This window comes from Corvus moneduloides, chromosome Z (genome assembly GCF_009650955.1).
Source record: "Corvus moneduloides isolate bCorMon1 chromosome Z, bCorMon1.pri, whole genome shotgun sequence".
Lineage (NCBI taxonomy): Eukaryota > Metazoa > Chordata > Aves > Passeriformes > Corvidae > Corvus > Corvus moneduloides.
In genome coordinates this window covers 24,247,522-24,273,418 of record NC_045511.1, presented here as the reverse complement: position 1 = coordinate 24,273,418, position 25,897 = coordinate 24,247,522, and the positions used below count along the sequence as shown (strand labels likewise).

The 25,897-nt window shown below is 35.5% G+C and overlaps 1 protein-coding gene across 4 annotated transcripts in view; it reads right to left on the bottom strand.

Moving 5' to 3' along the window:
• AP3B1 (adaptor related protein complex 3 subunit beta 1) overlaps positions 1 to 25,897 on the bottom strand; it is a 161,250-nt gene that overhangs the window by 39,745 nt on the left and 95,608 nt on the right. For 3 of the 4 annotated variants that reach the window (XM_032095488.1, XM_032095491.1, XM_032095490.1), the window contains exons 20-22: positions 24,385 to 24,568; positions 16,863 to 16,935; positions 15,915 to 16,021 (exon numbers count right to left, since the gene is read on the bottom strand). In XM_032095488.1, coding sequence (XP_031951379.1) covers positions 15,915 to 16,021; positions 16,863 to 16,935; positions 24,385 to 24,568 — 364 coding nt within the window. The remainder of the gene's footprint in view (positions 1 to 15,914; positions 16,022 to 16,862; positions 16,936 to 24,384; positions 24,569 to 25,897) is intronic. The other variant, XM_032095489.1, reaches the window with a different exon arrangement.

Here is a 25,897-nt window from a genome sequence, read left to right as displayed (position 1 = left end):
ACTCCATCATAGAAAGCCACTAGCTTGGTCAGACAGGATTTGCCATTCCTGCAAGCATGATGGCTGCTCCAAACCACTTTCCCATCCCCCACGAGCCTTAGCACAGCCTCCAGGAGGATCTGTTCCATCATCTTCCCAGGCACAGAGGTGAGGCTGACAGGTCAGTAGTTCCCAGGGTCTTCCTTTTGTCTCTTCTTGAAGATGGACACCATGTTTTCCATTTTCCAGTCACCTGGGACTTGCCCTAACTGCCATGACTTTTCAAATGTCATGGAGAGTGGGTTGGCAACTACATCAGGACTCTGGGATGCATCTCCTTCAGGTTCCTCAGGTGGTCACACACTTCTCTTACAGCAGGAGGGACTTCGCTCTACCAGTCCTCACCCTGTTATCCATCCAGTCAAGAGGTGTGGGAAGAGTTTCCCATCGAAGACTGAGACAAAAGCTGTTAAGCTGTTAAGTACTCAGCCTTCTCTTTGTCTGCTAACAGTTTTCCAGTGTTGTTTATCAGAGGGGGTACTCCTTCTTTGACCTTCCTTTCCCGGTTAACATACCTTTAGAAGCCCTTCCCATTATTCTTTGTGTCCCTTGCCAGCTTCAGTTTCAGTTTTCTTGTCTTGGCCTTCCTCACCCCCTCCTTACACAGCTGTGCTTCATCTCTAAACAGTTCCTAGGTCACTTGTCCCAGTTTCCACTGCCTGTGCATTTGCTTCTTTCCCTCAATTTTCACCAGCAAGTTCCTACTCAGCCATGCCTATCTCTTGCCCTCCGTGTCTGATTCCTTGCTCCTGGGGATTGCCAGCTCTTACACTCTATGGCAGAGTTCCTTAAAGATCTGCCAGCTCTCTTCTACTCCCTTGTCCCTGAGGGCAGTCTGTCAAGGGATCCCACTGACTAGGTTCCCAAAGGACTGGAAGCTGCTTTCCTAAAGTTCAAGAGCCAACTTTTACTCCTTACCCAACCCATATCCCTCAGGACTGCACACTCCACCAGGGCATGATCCCTGCTGCCCAGGCTGCCTCCAGTCCTGGGTGTCCCAGTTAGCTCACCGGCACTGGTGACCAACAGATCCTGGAACACATTCCCTCTGGCAGGGCTGTCTATCACCTGGTCAGGAAGTTATCCTCCATGCATTCCAGGAGTCTCCTGGATTGCCTACAGCCCTCTGAGCTACTTTCCCAACAGCTGCTAGGGTGGCTGAGTTCCCCCCGCAGGACAAGACCCTGCGGGCACAACACCTCCTGTGGCTGGAGCCAAGGTTTTGTCAGTGGCCTGCCCTTGGTCAGGCGGCTGTAGCAGACCCCAGCCACAAGATTCCCTTTGCAGCCTCGGTCTCTGGCTCCTACCCACAGGCTTTCCACCTGCTCACAGATATAAGCTGTGAATCTAGGTATGATCAAAATCTTCCGTAGTACTAAATTATCCATTTTTTAATACTTTTATACCCCTTAGATTTTTCTATGGTTTTCTTAAAACAGAATCAACTAGAGAGAATTGCAGTTACTCTATATCAATAAAAAGTATTGCTCTTTGAGCATAAAATGACTATATGATAAAAAGGAACCAGAATTGGGCCTTAACGTGGAGTTCATGAACAGCAGAAGACTCCAGTAATTCCATACCAGACTAATCAAGAACTTTCAAAATGGAGTGTGCACCTGTTCTGTGTAACTGGGGAACATTGAGACAGCTTGCATTTTGCATAAATAATAGAGCCTAAAGCTTTGTATTACAATAACACCTGGTTTTATTTGAGATTTGGCATCTTTACCTTTTTCTTCTGCTGAGCATAATGAATCACACGAATAATCCAATGAAAATATTAGTAAAATCTTTTAAAACAGCACATAAGAAAGAAGTTCAGTAGCAACAAAATGGGAATATTCCCATGATTAAGTTAGTTTTTAAAAAAGCATAAAAAAAGGGCTAAAGTCAGTCACGTAATTATGGGATACAAACCTTGGTATAAATTCAGAAGTATACATTCTCCCCCAGAAGGTCTGCTTCATTAGATCATTAGAGGACTACAAAAAGGGCTTTAACAGATACCAAGGAAAATTTTTTTTGCAATAATACTAACAGAAAATTCCTGCACTTAAACTGGTGAAATTCACATTTGTGCATGAGAGACCTCAAAATTTTCTACCCTTTTGTCCTGTGTATGCTTCTATGAGGTGAAAAGCAGATGGTCTGGTGGCTGATGCATATGTGAGACTTTCATGAAGCAGCATGAAACACTTAGTCATTAGGTGTCATTTTCAAGGAAAAGGCACTCTCGCAATACAAAACCAAGTAATTTACTTCAATTTTGTGATTCCATTCTTCCACTGACCACTAAACTGCAAAGTCTGAGGACTGCACTTTGGGACATGGTTTAGTGGTGGCCTCGGCAGCGTTAGGATTGCAGCTGGACTCAATGATCTTTTCCAACCTCAATGATTCTTTGATTCTATGATTACCTGTAGTAGTTTAGGAGTTAGAAAAACAGAGTAAGGTGTCAGCCTCACCTTGCATCCTAATTATGAATTTGAAATAGTGGACATTGCTCAGAGGGATTAATATAGATTTTGGCATTGAGTCTAAATGACTTCAAAGAAGTTCCTACAAATGGTTTCTAGTATATTATTTTGATTTTTGGCATACAGCCAGCACTCTGGAGCCCTCTAAAGTGAAAACATACTGAACTCTACTGGCCATAACGTATAATCTTACAGTTAGGTTTATACTGTAACAACTCCTGCATATTGGTTCCTTTCAACAGAAACATCTAGCTCAAATTCTTCCCCAGAAAAGGAAATCAGGTGTCAGGATAACTGTATAATATAATCAAAACACTTCTACACAGTATTACCCACAAGCCAATGTGCATTCTGCCTTTACTACACTATATTTGCAATCTACTACAGGTATTTATGAATGCCAAAATGTAAATTACATCTTTGCCACCTTCATACAACTATATCTGAATCCCATTCACTACATTGTTGTTGAAGAATGCAACATGTTATTTTGGCTTTTATCAGGATGATCCTAATGCACAGTAGACCCCTCACAAGGACAAAAACCTGAAATAAGCACTGAACTCACTGCACATAGACATCTGCATCAGCACTTTCTCAATGCAGAAGAATCTCTGTGTGTACCACACTACATCTCCTATACATGATACTGATGTGCCAATTTTCTTCAAGTTTTATTTAATTACACACATAATATTTTAACCTAAACAAATCCATAGTCCTTAGACTGCAAAAAAATTACAGCTGACCTGAGGCCATGCTAACATATAGTTTTTCTGTGTTTTGTTTTCCTTAAGCTTTGTTTTTCATCCTTAAAAAGCATGAAAAAAAAATCATGCACTACAATTAGTAGTCTGTTAAGCAATGAAGAGATTTATTTATAACCAATTACTTTCAGTTCATTTGTTTAAATTTAAAAGCACATTTTTATTTTTTTGACTCAGAAACAAAATCTGTGGTGTCAAATGACATATTCATCCTTCACAAGGACCTTTATTCTCACACTCATAAGAAGGAACACCACTTGATCCCATCCACACTGCTCAGAGCAATGTAAGCAACACCAAGGACAGCATGCTGCAGTCAAAAACCTCACCCTACAGATGTCTCTAATGAAGGCTCCACTGTACATACACAGACACTGAACGTATCCAGTAGCTGTGGCCATGGTTAAGACCCTTAACTATGTTGATGACTGATAGCAAATTAGGTAGGTGACTTTTTCTCATCTACTTTTGAAATTATCTTGGTACTACTAATGTAGAGTATTACTGCTACTATTGTCTAAGACTGCCACAGATTGTTAGCTTACTGAGCATAAATGCAGGAGCAGGAAGACTGTAACAATGACCATTTATTAAAATTTAGTCCATTTTAAAACATCTTTTAGTACACAAATGTATTTCATAGTAGTTCAAATTTATGATTCACATAGCAAGCATACATTCTAATGCTGCTGGTGTTACAAAGGTCCTTCAGTGTAAACATTAGAATGATTTTTGTACATTTTTTCATAAAACATTCCAAAGTAATAATAGTAAAGTTTTACACAAACCTCCTTTTGCAGTCATGAATTCCTAACTTGCACTATGCAACTGAAAGATCTTTTTTAGAATTCTTACAAATGTGCCTTTCCCCCATTCTTCTGTCATCTTCAAATCAAGAACATAGATGCCAGAGACTAGAAACAACAAGCAACACTTGCAACCATATAAAGATGGAAATGTTTCTTAACCCAAGTGAACAAAAGTTAAAAATGAAAATTTTTATCAACTGCACAGAAACCAATATTAAGTACTAACGTTCTAGAACTACTTTTTTAGTCTTAGTATGCCAAGGCCCTGTTCACGAAGCCATTAGGAGAAAAGCATGTAAAAATAAGGTGGAAGTCTGGACTAAAGCAAGCTTTTAAAAACTCATCTCTCTGATGACACAGTGTTTAATCATAGCACTGTTCAACAGCCTTTTAAAGAGTCTTCTTTCTGTCTCTCCAATAGCCTCCAATAGCACAAGAGGGCTGAAAACATTTCCAAATCATTCTGATTTGAGAACACAATGGCACATTGCTTACCAACCTTTTTAAAAACAATTTCAACACGTTTGGCAGTGCATAATGGAGGGTATCCCCTTCCTGCAACTGTTAGCAAGAACTTCTAGAGCACATTAAAATGCATCTGCATTGACATAATTTGAAAGATTCCAAGTCACCCTATTTTAACAACTGCAATGTCCTTGAATTTACTTACCTTGTACTGCTAGCCTACAAGTCATGTGGCAACATACTACTAGTGCACAACAGGGAAGATATGGCCTAGCAGCAGTAACATCTCTCCACTGGTGGAGTTAGCCCCATGCTTAGCTTTTACTTTCAATGACCCAATATTTGTTTTTTTGAAAAAGTTTTATTCTTAACATTTTTGGACAAAAATATCAGTATTATAATTTGAACACCAGGTGCTTCATTCCATGTCATGGTGACTCTTCAAGTAAAAGTGACAAGATGCAGTCCTACATGCATCAAGCAAAACCTGGTTATTTACTTTTTCAAGTATGCCAAGCTAAAAGAAATTCAAAATTTCAGAGATCAAGACATTTTATTAGTTGAAAAGCATTTACTTCTATTTGCATCAATATTTAACAGGTAGAATTTAATTTCAAGGCTTACAGAGTCTCTGGATAGTTAAATATATGTGGAACTGGAATGGCATAATTTAAAATGATAAAGAACCCCTATGGTTTTTGAGAGTCATTCCTCAGTACAAAAATCCAAAGCTATAATCAGTCATTTAAAAAAGCCCACACACAAGTCGTAGATGTAGATGAAGGAAGGAGGCTTCTAAAGAATATTTGGTATAATAGCAGGAGTCTTTGAATGCAGAGACAATGAGAAGTTGTATTTTTAATAATTTCCACCTAAAAGCTCAAAATTTTCCTTCCTATTCTGATGTATAGTCCTCAAAATACTCATCATAATCTCACAATGCTGTCCTGCAGATGAAGTGTAAGAAGTGTTAACATCAGAAAACTCAGTTTTCTATGTTTATCAATTTTATGTAAGATACAGGGAAATTGAAATATTATAACTTGCTGAACAGCTATTGCATAGACAGTTTAAAATATAATTCTTTCTGCACACTTCAAAAAAGTAATGTGTGAGGCATACAGTTGGAATAAAGCTGAATTGACTATTACGTATATTTAATGTGGGTTACATAAACTTATACTGACAGCATTCTAGGTGATATATAAATTCACATTCTATTAAAATTCTTGTTTTGCAGTTAAACAAACTTTGTCATTGGATCATCATTTACTGTGACCCTCTGAAAATAAAGAGAACACTGATTAGCACATTTTCTGGCACATGCCGTGTCTCTGTCACTAAACAATGTCTTAATTTTAAATTCTGGTTCAGAATCACTGCTTTGACAACTACTGTCACTGCTCAAGGTCTGCACGAAGCTTCAAACTGCATATTATCACCCATTGACAAACTCGACATTTTATGAAGAGCCCCTCCTCATGCTGACTTATCCTCCTTATCCTGTGTAAATAAGTAACGATTCATTTTATAACCTTGACTTTAAAGTCCAGCCCTTCTACCCTCTTTTTTCTTCTTCCTAAACAAGTGACAAAGAACAAGGAAGCTGATTGAAGGGGTCCATTATGTATCAACTTAAAGAAAGGCAAAGTGATTGATGAAACTAGCAGTCACCTTCACTGCTAGCTACAGCACCTGTATCCTTTTTGTCAAATGACCTGAAAATCCTGCTGACAGTTTAACATTCACCACAAGGATACACTCTCTAGTACTGTAGTTTTGAATATTTTTATTTGCTCAGAAATTCATGGGAACATTCTTTTAAGATGGAACTGCACATTTAAAATCAGTAGCAATTTGTATTTTCTTCCCACAGATCTTGCGCTAACAGTTTACTTGGCAAAACTATTAAATAACACTTGCCCAGTAAACTGGCAAACCAAAGCTCCTCTGCAATTGTCACACATTTAAATTGTTCACATTATAATTTCACTTCTACAGTAAAATTTGCCAATGGTGAGAAGAGAGTCTTAGTTAACTTCCTATCACAGAAGAAAATCACTTTCCAGGTGTCAGACTAAGTTTTAGAGCTTTCCAGTAACCCTCATTTAAAAACAAAACCAACCAAACAAAACCCTCCCACACAAACCACTTTTTCTTTAATTATTATTTTCAGATTTTTAATAATATTTGGCTACTTTATTACAGTTCTGGGTTAGCAGATCAAGTAAAACTTCCTTTTAGTCTCAAAAAGAAGATTAAAAATGCCAAACCCAAACCATTCCTATAGTACTGGAGACGGTCTTCTGCTCTCTGTAAGAAATAAAATTTTCACTGGGAAAGTGACAACCGAGAGGCAGGAATACCTCAAAAAAAATAACAACACTGCTCCCCCCACTCCAGCTTTACTCTGTGTGGGACACAGCACCATTTCCTTTGGGCATTTATTACCTGTTAAAAACCAATCTTTTGGTGAGTGGCAGTTCAGGGTTTTTGAGAGCAAGCTGCAATATTTCTTCGGGTCTGCAGAGTCATAATTAAAGCTGAACTGAGTGGAATTGGAGAGGGAAGGTCAGCGAGGTGCCGTATGAGAGATGAGGCTGGGCTGATGGGCACCAAATGAACAAATTATGATGGGCCCCACTCAATGTGATGAGGTCAAATGCTTGTTTCTACCCACTGACAGTTCAATTTCCCTGAAATGTCTCTCGGTTCTCTATGAGCTAATTATGAATGAAAAGTTATCAACTGCCCTCACCAAAAAGAGCTTTCTTGGAGCTTTTAATGTCAAAATATTGTTGGAAACGCATTCTGGCCCAGATTTTTAGCCAGAAAATGCCTAGAATAAACTAAATACCATTGTTATACAATATACTTTCAACCTATAGACATAAAACATTCTTTAACTACTGTTAAACACATAAGTAAGTTTTATAAAAAAGATCCATATCAATATTGTTTAGTATCAAAAGACAGTACGGTTATAGTTTTGTATAACATAAACCACATAATTTTCAAATATTTCCATGTTAATATTAATTTCCAAGAAAATACTGCTGGATTTTTAGGTCTAAAATAATAATATCTGGGTATATTTCAGCGTATTTCAGCGTAACTCTAAAGTGACTGATATAAACACACAGTTCATTCACGAAACTTCCGTTTTCAAAGTAGTGTCCTGACTGCCTTTTTAAAATATTATCTTTTGAATATTCAAGAACATATGGTGGCATATACTTGCCAAGTTTTAAATAAGCAGTAAGCATAGAAATTATTAAATATACCTAGAGAAGGTGGATCTTTGAATTGAAGGGAAAATAGAAGTGAATAGACTCTGAAACAGTAATTCAGAACAGGAGTGTCTGAGAAATTCCAGACTACTTATTTGCATATAGAGATAATTTTGATAATTTATTTGGGCAAAATTATTCACTGCTTCAAATTTAAGAAATAACAGAGTAGTTTAGTATTTTGTTTCCAAATGCTACTTGTTTTTTCCCTTATTACAAAGCTGTTTCTATTTGATATATTTACCTACAAGTCAGAAATTTTCAAGGAAACTCCTAGAGGCGATCAGAACTTTGCAAAGTATTTTTGCATTTCCAGTGTACCCATATACTTGGCACTGCACAAGATGGGACCACCTGAAAGCAGGAATTATACCAACTTCTAAATTATACCAATTAATGCAACGACAGCATACACTTAGTTACAATAGGATGTTGAAGTCAGAGTGCGTCTGATATATACTGATTTATAAACTAGAATTATTTGTCAGATAAATTTTTCATTTTTATTTGTTTAGAATTTCTCATAAATTCTAGTAGGAATAATGTAAACAGAAACTTCTCAGTGTTTTGTAAAATACAACACATTTTTCAGGTTATTTAAAGAAATAGTCTTAAACAAGCAACTGCAAAAGAATAAGAGAAATAAATCTAATGGCAATGTTCAAAGCAGTCATCTATGTGTCTAGCATATATAGCTGCAATATACTAGTAAGTCTGAAGGCTTTCAGTAGAGCACAGTATTAAATTTATCAATATAACAGTTGCTGTCACTGTGGTTGGCATACCATCTTATTAGACACACTGTTGATCAACTGTTAGTACAACAACAACAAAAAAAAATGTGCTGCTCAGAGTCTTCATGTTAAAGTACCACAATTAAGAACAGAGAAATGCAGTAATTCATTACAGAACCTTTTCAGGAAGTTGATTTTTTCTAATTCTTATTGTAATTGCATTGTTCTAATCCTGTATTATAAAGGCAGCTGCTTGCCTATCATTTGTACTTTCCTCGTTAATCCTGACTCAGTGAATTAACCTTTAATTACAGCCGTTAAAATTGAAATGAGCCTCTTGTCTGGCTGGGGCTGCCCCCTTCCAGTGCATGAGACTGATGAAAATTTTTAGGGTCAATGAATATGTCCCATGTCATGTCTGATAGATGCTAAAGATGTGAGGAGGTAAATGTTACCTTAGAAAGATGTGGTTGAAATTTTTAAGAGCTACATTTATTGACAAAGTAAAAGAAAAATACAGCTTAGGTTACCTCTCTCTTCTGAGTTACATAGCATAACACGCATAAAGACACACTCTGTTTTACACACATTACCACAATACACATTTAAAGAATAACTTAAGGAATCATCATCATGCATCACACATGCCTGTTTCTAAACACCTGGCGCCAATCCTGTTCACATCCCTAGTTTAAGGGGCACAATTTACGTATTTTTCATGGTGGAAAGAAAAAGAAGCATTATTTTAAACTCTGCCATAGGACTAAGCATCTAATATATATTAAGAAGAAAAAAGTTGGATTTGTTTTAAGGATAGTACTGACTTTTAACAGAAGGCAAAAAATGATCAAAGGCCTCCTCACGGTAACTTATTTAATAGAGCTGCTTTTCTGCAATATCCCCACAATTTAATTTCTATTTTATAAATAAGACTTTAATATTGCAATTCCACTTTACTTTGCCGTTTTGGCATTTTATTTTTAAATACAATATTTGAATGCTGGGTCATTCTTTGTAACTCAAAGGTAATAAAACAGCAAAATAGCTCTGAATCAAGAGCATTACTGTTAATCAGTGACTTGGTTATTCAGAATACAATTACATTAATATACAAGTTGCTAATTACTTGTACATTATATTTATATAATTACAAATAGTACCTCATTTATAGCATATATATGTAAGCAAAAATAAGGACACATTCTGGAGAATATGTAGTGCTGAACCACACAGTAATCAATTAAATAAATTATATTATACATATATACCTCTCAGATGGAGCATACAATTATTTGGTCCAAAGTCTTGTATCAGAAACTTATTCCTGATTCAGAACAAACATCCTGTTTGAGCTTCCAAATAAAATTCTCTAATTTATTTGAAGAAAATAAGTTGGAGATTTTGAAGTACAGATTTTGTTAAGAATGAATGCATTTAATAAACATGAGATGTGTATTTTTAAGGTTTAAACATAATTAAGTATCACAAATACTTGTAAATGGATTTATAAGTAAAGAACAGAGGTGAAATGACAAAGTAGTGTCAAAGCAGATTTTTTTTTCTTTCAAGCTAACATTTTTAGAAGTATGTGGAAGCAATTTCTGAAAGGACAGTATAGCTTTCAAACATCTGATGCAACACATATTCCATGTAACAAATTTAAGAACACTCTCCTACAAAGCAATTTTACATGAACAAAAAAATAAAAATAAGTATGTGGGAGTCTTTGTTTCATTTTTTCTTCTAGCTTGGCAATAGTTAATATCTGCTGGTGAGTAGCTACATTCATTTGTAGATTTCCAAGTGCTTTCCCAAGGTGAGTAAGCATTATTATTTATCCTCATTTTTCAAATGGAAAACCAAAAGATTAAGATACTCCCTCCAGATCACACAGCAAGTAGTAAGCCAAAAATAGAACTAATTTTCCATATGTAACACCCAGTTCTGTATCCACTGGACCACAATGCCTTCCCACAAGCATCAGTCACACCTAATCAGCCACATAGCTGAATTTTGGGCGGCACTTAGACAAAGTTATTTTTTAACTCCTAAATTTAAGACTATGCCTTTTCATTTGCTCCATATGTACAAACTTTTCTGGGTACCCTACTAACATATATTGTGGAACATGGTTTCCATTATGCTTTATGCCAGTTACAAATCTTGTAGGGCACAGCAGAGGCTGTTCCACATGGAAAAAAAAACCATCTTCACAATTAAGCTGAAGAGAAAACTGCAGAACTGCAAAAATATCTCTGCTAATGTGCAGTTGTGGTCAACAACACAAGCAAAGTTATAAGCACACAGAGGAATAGGATACATGTAGGCTGTTTTGTGGCACACTTTCGCCCTTCACCTCCCCACAACAAACCTTCCGAAATTCAATCTGTATATAAAAACATGGGCTTCAGAAGTATAATGAAACACTGAATACACAGGAAAAAGTTCTCTTGTGATGAAACAGCAAAGGGATAAGACATTTCTTATAGGAAGCTAAAAAAACAAAGAGGGCAGATGGTAAGCTATAAAAATAATAAAACGCTATCATATGCTTGTGTTATCTTAACACAAAACTACAAAAACATGATAGAACAGAAGATGTGGCTAACATTGAAAGCTGATTTAAAAGCATCCTCTTTTGCCTGAGTAAAAAATTTTACAAGCATCCTTAAGAGGGTATGGATATACTTACAGAAAGGCAAAACTAATTATTGGAAAAACAGTGGTAGTTGATCAAAATCTGCCTGAGAACAATGGGCAGAAGACCACCACTGCCCACCATCTGCTGCTATCGTAAGTGGTTGCGCTATATCTCTTTCATGACAATAACAAGTTAACGTTTCTTATGATGCAGCCATTCCTGAGGTAAGGAAGCTCAGACCAGAGCTTATATGAATGACAAATGCATATAGTTAAAGAATAATTGCTGCTCGCAAAGCAGCAAAAAAGTCCCATGAAGTTCAGTGCATGCCAATAACTATTTGGAAGAACTACTATTTATTTCTCTACTGTAGGATTTTGAAATTCTTAAAACACATGCTAACCTTTCTTGCAAAATGCATACCAGACTAGAGCCATTATACAACCCATTATTGCAACCTTCATGTCCACAGTACTTCTAAGCAGAGATGCTTCAAACAGGAAAAGAATACACTTCAGAGTCAGTCTTAAGATTCATTAAAGTGAAACTACAAACAGCCTAAATGGACAAAGCCACCTAAATCCTAAGAAAGTCTTCCCCTCTAAAGACTATGTCAACGACTTAGAAATAAAATACCATTTAAAGTGTTCTCCCAGTCTGAAAATATCTTTAGTTAAATACTGAGCGAGTTCATGTTTACTATTTCTCAAAGAATTCTCTAAGTCTGTACTCACTTTAAAATTAAATGTATTTATCCCCTGATATGACAGGTCTGCAGCTTGACCTTGACTTTTGACAAAAGCTATTATTTCTTCTTCATGCATCACCACACCAAAGAAGTTCTCAAAGTGTATCTTGGTCAAAAGTTCTTTAGAAGACATGAAACAGAAAACAAGATTATTTACTCCTCCTTTCCTGAACAGTTTCTCAGGAAGCCAAGTAGTAGGGAACAATAAAACATACCACAGGTAGTAACTACTACCATGAAAAAACACTGAACATATTGAACAAAACCTTAGTAAGTAAAGCAGTACCACTTCTACAATTATACCTTGATACCATATGCACAATAATAAATAGCAAGTCTATATTGCTGCACCAAATATTTTTCTAAGTACTTCCCCACTACAACAAGAGTTTCCCCTCATTTGGTACATACACTTTTCATGAGATTTTCATAGTCACCCTTGACCTTTCCCCAAGCTATCCTATTTGGGGCAGGGAAACAAACTTCTCCCCTCAAATGCTACTCAACTCAACCCATACAGCCACACACTTTTTTCCTCATCCAACTTCTCTCACCAGAGCTCGTATTGACCTGTCAGTTCTCCCTTGCACTAACACTGTTCTGAACCATAAGAGATTTCTTGCTACCAGAGAAATATTTCCTTCTCACAAATCTTATTCATAAAAGCGTGTGTCATTTTACCAGTTAATTATCCTATGCAGCATACTCACGGCTCTCAACATTTAGGAGAGTAGTTGCTTGTACATTTTTGCCATCTAAAATCCTAATGAGAAGAGGTGGTTTAGCTTTTTTTTTCTCATCAGCTGTGTGACAGGTAGGAAGAGATGATCACTCCCTTCTTCGGCTTCTCTCCATTACCACAGTTCTGCTCTCTCTCTTCTCACCATTTCTGCTCAAAATGTTATTTATTGTAGCAGACTATAACCCTCCCTGTCCTTATGTCAGTCATGAGTTCTGCTTTCCATTCCTCCTTTTTCACTTTAAACCCTCCACCTTTTGGGGACAACACCCATTTCCAGTGTTTTCCAGTAACTGCTTCATACTGACAGCCTGTAGTTTTCTCTTGCCTCCTGTTTTTCATTCGCGCTGCATCTTCACATATTTTTCGACCCTGCAAATTATCCATCTGAAACTTAATTGATGCCAGTTGCAGTTTTCTCAAGCACTTAGCTCTGACGTCACTTGCCCGCATGCCATGAGAATCCCCACAGAAGCCTCTGGTGACCTCAGTTACCTGGTTCACTTAAACCTCAAGATGAACCACATGTACCAAGGCAGGAGCACGCACACAGATTTACTACATTTTGCATCCAGTTGGAAGAAGGTTATCCATGAATTACAGGAAAATTTTGTTTTCCCTGGAACAAACTATAATATGCATGCATGCATTTATATGAGGGGGAAATGTACTGTATGTAAACACGAAGATAAAATCAAATGAGCCACAGGACAAAGCATTAAATTGTGCAGTTTCTATTCAAGAATATTTTGGTTTTGTAGGTTTTGCCATTACTGTAAAACCATTCTTGTATTTATGCTTTCTATATTTCTTTTTCAGCAGCTATGAATTTGGAAGTTAAAAGTTTTCTAAAAGCTGTATCCAGTTACAGTGCTGAATGATTTGAATAATAGGCTGCTTGACATATTCCAAGATAAGTGGCTGCTACTTTCTTTGATATTAGGGTCATATACTGTACTTATCTATTTTTACTCCATGCTCTCCTTTGCCTAGTAATAAATTAATTTCTTCACTGTTAGTTTGGCATGTGCCCTACAGTTATACTCATTTTCTCTCCCACTGAAGGAAGAAGTTTTCAAAAGTATTTTTAGAATTAGCCATCACAGATTAAATTCAAAATACTATTTTAAGAGGGACATACCCACATAAAGTCTTAAAAGCCAGTTTTATATTTTTATTTTTAGAAAATTACCTGGTGGTGCTGAACTACATGGGATAATAGTTATTTAACTATTTGCACACACTTAAGACTTTTTACAATAGATGGGTATCATTTGAAAGAATGAGTTTTAACCTCAGTATTTAATTTCTGTTGCTTCCTGATGCAGAAAACTCAGCAAAGGACCTCATGTACATCTGCAACTATCAATGGCAATGAGAGCTGAGCTTAGATCTGAAAACAGAATACAGACCAAAATATGTAATCACCATCCAGGCAGAAACAATTAGTTCTTACATGATCTGGGTTTTTTCCAGAGCAAGGAGAATGAGGAAATGTTCCAGCTTCTTTGCTGGTTACCAGACCTCAGTAATACTAAAGAGGCATTTTGCACAGTCATACAGAAAAACTTCTACTCTTCAGCCTCCACCTTCTAGCTCTGTCTATCCAACAGCTCTATTTCTTTGTAGCTGCCTTCAGAAGAATGGGGAGAAGCAATTTAGCAGATGTACAGTGGCAATCATGAGGAAAGCAACCATGAATATGGCAGTGGAATATGTGTTCATGTACTGCAAACGATGAAAGGAATAAAGACATAGGCAAGCAGGGGTGCCGCAAGCCTCTGGCATTACTGATTGCCATCTTTAATTTATCCTCAAAAGTGGTAATTCTGAAGTAAAGCAAGGATACCAAAGTCATTCTTAAGCTAATCCAGAGCCAGGGAAACATATGACAGCTTGTGTTTTGAGCTGACAAAGCCATAAAATATGGCAAATAGGTGATTGTGGTGTGCAATCACAGAATAACACCACGGTTGTTGTTAAACACAGACTTGCCACCTAACACTGTATGCTGCACTAAAAAATAATATGGAAGAGAATTTCTGGCATTTTCAGACTGTGTGACACATCAACGACTACACATCAGGTGTAGTGACTGCATGTCCATGGATTGTTACTGGCCTGCTTGAAATTTACATTACATGCCAATTTCCTTAGATAAGGGTAATATCCAACGAATTATCTGAAACTCTCCCATTTCAACACCAGATCTTGAAGCCTGTAAACATGAAACTGAATCATAAGCAAAAGTCTTCTATTTCTTGAGTCCTATCACTCATGTAGCTCCTTTACTTAACAAATATTTGATGTTGCAAACTACTGCTTCCAAAGGCAGCACAAAGTAGATACCACCAGTTATCAAAGCTGCAGTGTAGGTTCCAGATACCAACCCCACAAGGCGAGGCTAAAAAACACCTGTGACTCTGGTATTTTGTCTGGTCACTTTCATCTATTTTCACAAGGATATGTACCCTATGTTTTACCACTGCAACTTCTATTTGAATTGCAAATATAAATTGGACACACAAAAAATACTAAAACCCAAGTGAAAGAGAACAAACTACTATTCTTTCTCGCAACAAAGAACACCCTCTACCTCCATGAGTTTGCTAACCTTAATTATCCCTATAGTTTAGAGATTCCCTAATGGAAAGTGCTACAAAGCACTAACAGAATGAATCATGACACATACTGACACGCCACTGATTGTAAATCTATACCCTTTTTATTCTCACCCAGGGGCTATGTTTCATATACTCATGAAAAAGTACTTCCAAGTAGCAAAATGTCATGATTGGAGGCATATATGGTAAACAAACAGACTTGAGTACTACCAAGTATGTGATGTTCTTGTAGCGTATTTTTGATAGTGTAGCAAAACAATTATTTGAAAGACTTCTATAGTTTGGATACTTAATTTCTGAATTCAAGTTTCATTGAGGCATAGAAAAAGACAACTGGAAAGAGAAGGTTAAAATTCTTGAAGGCATCCTTCTCAGACCTGCATTATTCATACTTTTCTCCACATTTCAGAATGCAATTACAGATCAAAAAATGCTGCCAGTCTTGCAAGTAAACAATAATTTCATAGAAGACTTTTATACGTGAAAGAACTTTAAACAAAACTACTTTAATGATGGCCTCAAAACATGTGAAATGCTTAAACTGACATGCAGCCTCCCACTTTTTAAAGGCTACTTACATCAATGACTGATGAACTCGACAGACTTAATCCCTCTAGGTCTGCTGCTAAACTCGGGGACAAAACAGCTGCTGTAGGAACTGCCACAGGAGTTGTCACAGGACAAACTAGAAGTAAAAGAGCAAGAGACACTTAAACTGAAAAACAATTTAAAATACTGGGAAAGACAATGATTATTTTTTCATTGCACAAAAAAAGGTTTTACATCCTCATCTATTATATTCTTGTATATATGTTTCTAAATAGAAGATTACATTTTCAGACATATAGCCCCAATACTCAGAATAAGCAATGAAAATACAAATACAACTCATATATGTATTGATCATGTGATTTACTCTAGACGTATTCTCTCCCCCTTTCCCATTTTTCCTCTATTTTATCTTTCAGTTTGATACTGCAAACTATGCAGCACTTTTTCATCTACAGGCTACATGCAAAGTACATGTTAATGCAATTCTGACATGCTGCACCTATAGAAGTAAACTTTGAGAAGGCTACTACAAGTATAGCTAAAAAACAGTGCCAGCTCTATCTTACCCTTCCAAGAGTACCATTTCACACTGTTCTTCAGAAGTGTGATTTTTAGCATCTTAATATAATACTCTAATTGGCACATAGATTTCACAGGTGTTGTACAAGTAAAATCCATTATTACCTGAGAAAATAAGCCCACTTTAACAGAAAACAAGTCCAGACACACACAAATTCTCAAAGTAAATGTTTTATATGGTGGTACATTCTAAATTTTGAAACAATTCATCAATTATAAAACAAAACCTTGTAATAGCTGTGCTTAAAAATAACTTGACAGTCTAAGCATTTATTCTGTTAGGAAACTGGTACAATAAAAGAAGAGAATCAATGTTTCAGACATTTAAAATTCATTGAATTAATTTAATTGAATCTACGCCTTGGGAAAAATGAGGCTTTAATAAAGATACTTACAATCATCTAAATCTAAGAGGAACACTTCTTGTTTTTTTGGAGTCTTTCTTTCTTGTGCTGGTTTTTCTTCTTTCTGTCAAAATACATGAATATTTCATCTTTCACCATATCAGGAAAAGAAAAGCATTTAATACTTTTATAAAGCAAGTGCGTTTTTTTTACTACTTTCATAAAGCAAAATGTATCCATTTTCAGGGTTTGGCATCCAGAGAATTCACCTACTGAGAAAGATTTCTTTATATGATTAAACTGAACCTAAATTCCACAACTGAATTTCTGAAGCCCACGTATTCATTTAATATTAATCATTGTTGCTACACAGAAAACATTTGGTGACAAATCAGCTACTTCTGCTGAGACCATTAAAAGAGCTAGCAGCTTTTTTTTTTTTTTAAGACAAAAGATTTGGGTACTAACACTTCTCTCTTCATATGCAAATCAGGTCAAAATCTATTCACTAAGAAATATAGTATTATTTGCACTTATCTAGGAGCATGGAATTCTGTCCAATTATCGACTGGGATTTACTTAATTGCTGGAAAACAATAGAAAGTTGATCCTCGTCAAAAAAAAATTCAGTTTTAAGCCTTAAGATGAGTTCTAACAGTAAGAATTGGCACTACCCTAAGTAAAGACTAGAGAAGTAATAATCCCAGTACCTTGACAAACAGAGTATTTCCACAAAATTTGTTTCAATACCTAAATAAAAAGTTCTGAACAAATCTTCTGAGTGTTGGCTATACCTACAGAGCATGTCTAGACAATGGTGATTCAGGAAAGAATTTAGCGAGTTACAGCACAGTATGGACTGCCAAGAGGGTGGTTTCGTATAAAGGACTGACCTTGGGATATAGCCAGAACCTCGTGTATCGAACAGTTTTGTCCTCATGTTGTTCCTACCCACTCTAAAGCATCCTTCATTTGTGTCAGTTGAAGAACTCCTTCTATCTTCATCCAATCTGGCTCACTTACCAAACAGAAGGCTTTGCCATTCTCTTAGAAAATATGTTAACTACCTTTAGACCTTAAGACATTGCTCACTACCCAAGCTATTGCAAGTAACTTAAATGTAGTCTTTCCAGGAGTCACACTTTCTAGTTTACCAGTTTCCTCTTCAACAGTACGTGACAGCCAAATGCACATACAAATGTAATTGTTTTACCATTTCTAAGAAACTAACAGGTCTAAGTAAATCAGTAAATCTCCTTACGCCCATCTAGGCCATCATTTCTTGAGCATTTTGGACACTCAGGGTACAAATTTCTAGAAGGGCTTGGAGCCAATTCAGCAGCTAGTACCACTTCTTTTAACTGGAACCATAGAATTAAATGACACCTCTTTTCTCAAGGTGCATTTCCTTTCTTCTGGTCTCTCAGCTTCACAGTCAGTTGCAAACAAATAATAAAATGACTTTATATTTTTCTGATTTTGGGAGAAATTCAATGGTTCCCTTCAAAGAACATGAAAGAAACTAGCCAATGTTCTCACTGTTTGAAGCCATTGATGTTAATGACTACGAGGCTCGACCTCAGCCATGATGACATTGCTTATCATGTTCTTCTTTATAAATCCCATGGCTCAAACAGACGGTAGTCACTTATATAATCCCTACAGATATGATTCAGGTATTCTGGGAGAAGAATCACCTTGTGGACTGAAAAAAACAGGAACCACTATTTTAAAAGTTATTTTAAAATCATCATACTTTGATGGTTCTTATCACTATGGTATTTGAGTCTTCTACTACTGCTGATTTATCTGAAACCTAAAACTCCTTTGGACAAAGAAAATACTACAAAACAGCTTTTAAATGGTGCTGAAGTTATACCATTTCTTACACGTTTGTCCAGAATTAGTGAAGGACTCTTGCAGAACCAACTTTCTTGAATTCCATTCTGCTCACAACTACCAGACTTTTTTCTTATGTTTATTGGCAAGTCATTAAGCTTATTTTGGCTATTTTTGTTTTAAATCTGTGAAATAAGGACGAATAGCGTACTTCATAAGCTACAAGTTCTACTCAAATTACTCATGTCAGAGACACCATTTTGCGACAATCCTTCTCATGAATTCCAAGCCACTTTATAGCATCATTTGGTGAATATTTAGCCCTGAATTTTGGGTTTAGCTGTTATCCCTAGCACTTTCAGTAAAAATTATGTATCACAACTTTTTACCTAAACTAGAAACTCTTCAGAAACCAAAACAGCCTAAAGGAGAACTCAGTTAAACAAAAGGCAAATATACTAAAAATACCCTCAATTTCCAAACTCTTTCACTCTCTGCCCCCACTTATCCACAAGATACAGTTCTACCTTCAACTATGATTAAGGTTCAAAGCTACAGCTTTATATTTGATAAATATTTCCACAGAGATGGGATCTCCCCATCTCCTTTTATTACGCAGCCAATGAAAAGTCTCTAAAAAGTGGCTCAACCCACACAAGAGCCACACAAGGATGAGAATTCTATATGCTTCAGTACAGGTTTCTAAAACATTAGGAGTCACAGCCAAAGAATCCTCTTACTGTTTACTGAAGACAACTAAGATGGGCATTCTAAGTCACAAATAACACCAATAGTATGCTTCAGTTTGCTTCTTCTGTCACAAGTATAAAAAGTACACAAAGCTTAAGGTGTACTTTTATAAGGTGAAATCCATTCCTGCACTGGTATTACTTTGAATCAACTACTTTGAATAATACATCTTTAAAAATAGGGGAAAAAATCCTTCAAGAGAACTTACTTCTTATACTTCAAAACAAAATAAAATGGTCCACAAATAAGGCACAAGTAAAAAATCCTTGAACCAATGTACGGCAAGGAAAACTTTTCATTGCACACTTTATCAGAAGACTGCATTTAATTGTATCAGCTTACTATTAAGAACAAGCAAGCAAACAACTCCACCAAATAGAAAACAAAAAACCCACAAACCTGACCTTACCATCAGGGAAATGTAAAATCAAGAGCTAATTAAATCAAGATAAAGCTAACGTTAAAGTATGGTCATGTCTTATTTCCAACTTCAGTCGAGTATTCAAGCTTAAGAAAATACCGGGCTACTCATATGTGGTTTTGTGCTATATGTACACAAAACCACACATTTTCATGCTTCTATGTATTTCTACATAAGGGTATGTACATTAATTGTGTGCAATTCTGTACAAAACACCAAAGAAATCTATTTATGTGGGTCTTGCCTATTATAAACATGATTATTTTTTGTTTTTTCAAAGAAAAGAAAATTGATTGGCTATCTATGAACAATAAACAGCCAATGACTGCAGATATTTCTACTGAGTAAAGAAAGCTTTGCATTTGAAATCAAGACAATAAAAAGGTTCTGACGTGTCTGACATTTCTATGTAACACAATTTTTCATCTTTTTTTTCTTAAAACTAAGCCTACAATATAACCCAAACAGTTTTCTACCAAGAAAGCCCACTATGGGAAAAGCAGAATACTAAACAAAGAAGTTAAGGTATATTCCATCAAACATTTCTCCATTTGCAATTCATCTTGGTAATAGAGATAGAACCTGGTAAATGCATATAGGACTTGAAGCAGGAGATTTCTCTTGCTCAATGCATAATTCATGTGCTCCGCCTGCAAAGTGTGTAAAATGAGAATTTCACACCGCAGCATGAGCCATGGAGATGCAGAGAAAAGGCAGATGAAATCATATTCTGCTGTGCGAATTTTATTTCTTATCCTCCCAATATTTATACAAAACTATCACTGACAATCCAAATGCATTGACAGATCACCCACTGTTTCCATTGTGTTAGCACTTGAAAGGAGATCAGGCAGAAAGATAGACAATTTGTTTTTGTATATTTTTTAAATAGTGGATCAGGTTTTTAACAGCTGAGTGACTGTATTATACTTGTATAAGGAGGTCAACAGTAGCTGATTTTAAAACCCCAGTGTAGAGACACCTACTTATACATGCATCTTTCTCAAATCTGCATTTTGGCTCTACAGTATTTATGCTTACAGTATAATACGTATCTGAACACCTCAAACTATCCATATTTCAAAATTATATAAAAGACTGTAGTACAAGAGACTGACTTTTCTATTCACTGTAGCTCAATTACAGTGAACACAACAGCTTTTTCAAAACAATTTGTCAGGACAAAAACCATTAATAACATATTCAGGAGCATAATCTGAAGTTTTTGTAGTGTATTTTAACGCCAGTAAGTGCATGGATGTATGTAGAAATTAAGCTCCAATGTGAATGTAATCAAACCTTTTTTATTAAGAAAATTTTGCGGAACATGGCAATGGCACCCAACACAATTTATATATATATCCAATGGTAAACATCACCCAACACATCAGTGATGTAACATAGTTCATAATATGTGGCAAACTGAGAAACCATAAAAATAGAGCTCACTAACCACAACTTCTTTTATTAATATGTACTTCAGAAAATATTTTCAGTTTTACTGAAAAGGAAATCCTAAAGCATAATCTCCCCATATAGACGGTCCAAATTAAGAACACACTCCAGCAGAATAAAATAAACAATGTCTTTTCTAATGACAAACTATCAGAATAAAACAAGCATTTCTGAGAGCCTGGCAGAAATCATCTGCTTCCTGGGTGGTCTGAAAATAAGTCAGGAAGGCAGCAGAAAAATACATATGTGTAGTTCTTGTAAAATGTACCCTGACACATAAGGGGGTCTATATATAAGACTTTAACAATAATGTTCTTTAAAGTTTGTTAAAAATTGTTTTTTCTTTCCAGCTAGGAAGGGGTTATCTAGGTTATCATCAGTTACCTTCATCTATCATTACAGGGCTCAAAACAGGTTTCTCTCAAAGAAATCTATTAATCTAATCAGCATAGCAATCACCTTTAATAAAAAATACCTGTGATTCTCTTCCCCCACCCCCTTATCTGATTACATATCTAAAAACAAACAAGTACCAGAAACACCAGAAGTATAAATGCAGGAATCACACATGGTTTAAATGGAAACTAACTTCAAGGTTCCAGGGATTAATATCATACACTGAAACAGTCCTCCTTCTTCAATGACATTAAATAAACTACCCCCTGCCCCTTCACATATGACCATTGCTGTTTACAGGTCATCAGCCATAGCTTGTTGCCCTTATATTAAATGTGCTAATTTCTAAATGAAAGAGAATTTAAGGAACATTTAGCTTCTGCAAAGTGAGCTCTGTGCTATCTTTTCAATAATCTCTTTGCTACTTTTCTTGCTGTCATGCATATAAACCCATTGCTATTTGTTTTAATGTCTTTTGCAGTGTTTAAAAGCTTTGCAATTTTTCCCCTCGATCATTTGACTCTACTCTCATCAAGTCTTCTGTCAACTGTTTAAAAATATTTCTTGTTCCTAACACATTTCTTTTTAGGAACTTCTTAATCAAGTAAGACTTCAGAACTACTGCAACATTCTTTCTCTTCTCTTAAAATCCAAGGCCTTGACAACTTTCCATTGACTTCAACAATTCAATCCCAAGCTTCTTGGACATTCCAGTTCTCATATTCAGTGTATTTGACTTCACACATTCTGCTGTTTGAAAATACAAAAAGCTTCTTTATGCTAGTAGTCCCCACATATCCTGTGAAAGAACCAAACAGTTTAGAGAACTGTAATGAAAGAAATTATGAACAAGGTGTTGACATCCTGAGAAAAATGGAAAAACACTGCAGAGAGAAGATACTATTGTTTGAATATGGTTTTGCAGTGGCTGCTTAGAACTAAGAACATCAGAGTAGGTATTACTTTCTGGTGAAAAAATATCACGGGCTATGAAAAGGTGCAGTCTGTTACAATTAATTCATGTCCCATCTAGTATCAAAGGAGTTTATTCTGAGAGGATTTTGGTTATATTTTTTGTGCTACCATCTTTTGGCAAGATCCAGTCTGGCTGCTCTAGAAGAAAAATAATTTAGACACTAACGTGTTACCCAATGTGTTACTTGGTCAAGAAACAATGATCAAACCATGGAAACACATCTCCATTTCTCAAATAATACAGCCTCACTTCATCTTTTGTTCTACTTGGTTGGAGAAGGGAATTGATTAAAAGTTAAGGTTACAAATCAAGAGTTCTTAGGCAAACCCATAAAGTTACAAAACAAAGATCATGTACAATATAAGTTCAAGATTTAGAGAAATAGAGAGCCATACCTCCTTAATTAAAGGAAATGCACACTTTAACAGCTTAGTAAAGTAATGGCCTTCCATCTTAATTGGTCAAAACACACCTGTCCACCAGCTTCAAAAATTTCAAGAAATGCAGCAAAGGATGTCTATTTTGATTATTCTGCCACCTATATAGGAGTCCTGACTGAAATGTCTTGGCTTAACTTAAAATGCATTAGCGTTTCACTTAATTTTCAATACCGCATATCAGTATTAAAATGGAAACTTCTGAGCTACAATTCTACCCTTTAAAATTTTTTAAATAAATATATAGAAAGAAATGCATAGGAAGTATTTGATAATAGAAAGATAGTTGTCAGAAATTCTTCTACTCTTCTTCCCAAACACATTCAGCAAAAAGTTCCTCATCTAGTATTTTTAAATGCAATATAGGTAGGTTACAGTAATCAATTCATGCCAACGGCATTAATAGTTCTATGATGCTAGTTTGAGTATAATGGACTTTTAAGCTTCTTTTCTTCACTAAGGTAAGCAATTAAATCTTAACTGGCACATGAATGGCTCTGTTGCACATTTTTGCATCCTCACATATTTTTGAAACCAATTTAAAAAAGTATTTGAAAGCTTGCTATTTCATACATGTTTTAAGAAAGCTCACAGATTTTGAAGTAAGAGAACTCTTTATTCCTATCAAACACAGGCAGCAAGTAAAAGTTGATTGCTCATTAGGAATACTAATCCTACTCATCTATATATACACCTCAATGATAGATTCATTAACTGCACTATTCTCAATTCTAAAAGAAAATTTTGAAACTAAGTTAGTATGCCTATTAGAACATCTTCAAATGCTTAAGAAACAATGTACTAACATTTGTTTCTTGGTTTTCTTTCCTCTCAGACCCAGGTACTACAGCTATACTTTTAGATTCCATTTTAATAAAATAACCATCAACATCCATGTATTAAGTTTCACCAGTTCAACAGTAACCTAAAAAAATTAAATTAAAATACAATTAATTTTATGATTAAAGAATAATATACTATTAGAAAAAAATATTGTGTTCTGTGTATTAAAAAATAGTCAGATTATATTCTTCTCCATCTATATGGAGTAAAAATAACATGAAATTATATAAACTGAAACATGAGGTTTTGTTATAAAAATACTCTTACTAGCTTAAACTATCAAACTACTTTTGGACTGGTTGCTCTATGAAAAGTAATATTTTTTTCATAAATTCTTGATCTTTTCAGGTATGCATAAAACTACTATCCATCTTCATGCCCACAGAAGGAAACATGGATAGATGGTTAGATGCATATGTTCATATTTTATAGAGGTTTTAAAAAAACGTATTTTACCTTACTAACCTTATTAGAGGTAGCATTTCGAGATTTTTCAGATTCAGAGTCACTTTTAGAGTCGGATTCTGACTTGGAGCCTGAAGAACATTCTTCCGATGAAGTGTACTCTGTATCAGAGGAACTGGATGTGCTTGTCGTTTTGGAAATCCCCTTTGCTTTCTTTTTAATATCCTCTGAATCACTATATATTTAAAAAAAAATGTTAAGAGACATGTAAAACCATCTAAGGAATCTGCTTAGGCAATATCCGACATCAGCATTTCAAAGTTTTATTAAATGAGTTTTAAGTCATTATTTCTCCACAATAAAAATCTCAGGTATGAATGAAGAAGTAATTTATTTAAGGCTATACAAAATCATTCTATTACACTGCACAATACACCATCACGTGTAGACTAAATCAACAAAATAGCCAAACAAAATGTGAACATATTAAATATTAAAAATACTATTTGCATGCGTCAAGCTTGTGACATAACAAAAGGGATTGCAGACAACTTTTTAAATAAAGATGCTTTCATACTATTCCATCTATGATAAATAGAATGTTGGTGTAGCATGCTTTTGCAAAGTAATATTGCGTAAAAAAACCCACCTCAATGAATTCAGTTTATTCCTTTGTTAATTCTTCTAAATAAAACTGCACCACTTAGAAATAAGACCTATAATGTCTACAAATAGTTCAACCCAATAAAGAGTTTATACACAAGAGCTGTATTATATTCCTTCAGTCACACTGAATGCCTTACAGCTTCAGTGACACTGCTCTTCACACAGTTAAGTTCTGCTCACCCTGCCAATGTTGGATTATGTTGGTCTGTGTTAACAGCTACTGAATATTATCTGCCTTGTTCACATCTAATAATACTTTAACTACCAATTAGTAGATTACCCTTTTGTCTCAGGGGGAGTTACTACCACAGGAAATGAAAATTGTTTTCTAATAGTTATCACGGAGGAGAAAAATTAATATTGCATATACAAAAAAACTCCTCTGTTCTTGGATCTGCAGACAACCATTTTATACTTCCAAATCAGGTGTTTCATACACTACCTGATTCAGCTTCCTTCCCAAGACAATAAATTGGTTATTGAAGTGCTTGAAGGTTAACAAGGTCAACAATAATTAAACAAATCTAGACCACTCAACTATTAAGGGTCCCTTTGGAATCATATTAAATTGTTACACATTTTTGCTTAGCTTTAGAAGCAGTACAAAAGAATGTACTACACTGCATCACTGAGATGGCAATGTTTTTAGATGAAAAAAATACAGAGAAGGAGAACTGAAAATCTAACATGACAGAGATCAAAACAATCAGAGCCAAGTCTTCCTCCTCTTAAGAACTTCCTATGACTGAATTGCCTAAATAAAATGTAATCAAAATTATTTAAAATCAATAACATTTAGGCCATGCCTATCCATGTAACTGAAGCCAAAATTACCTGCCTAAATTTTAGCCAAAAGCATGAAGCAGAAAATTTGAAGCTTGCAAAGCTAAAAATGAAT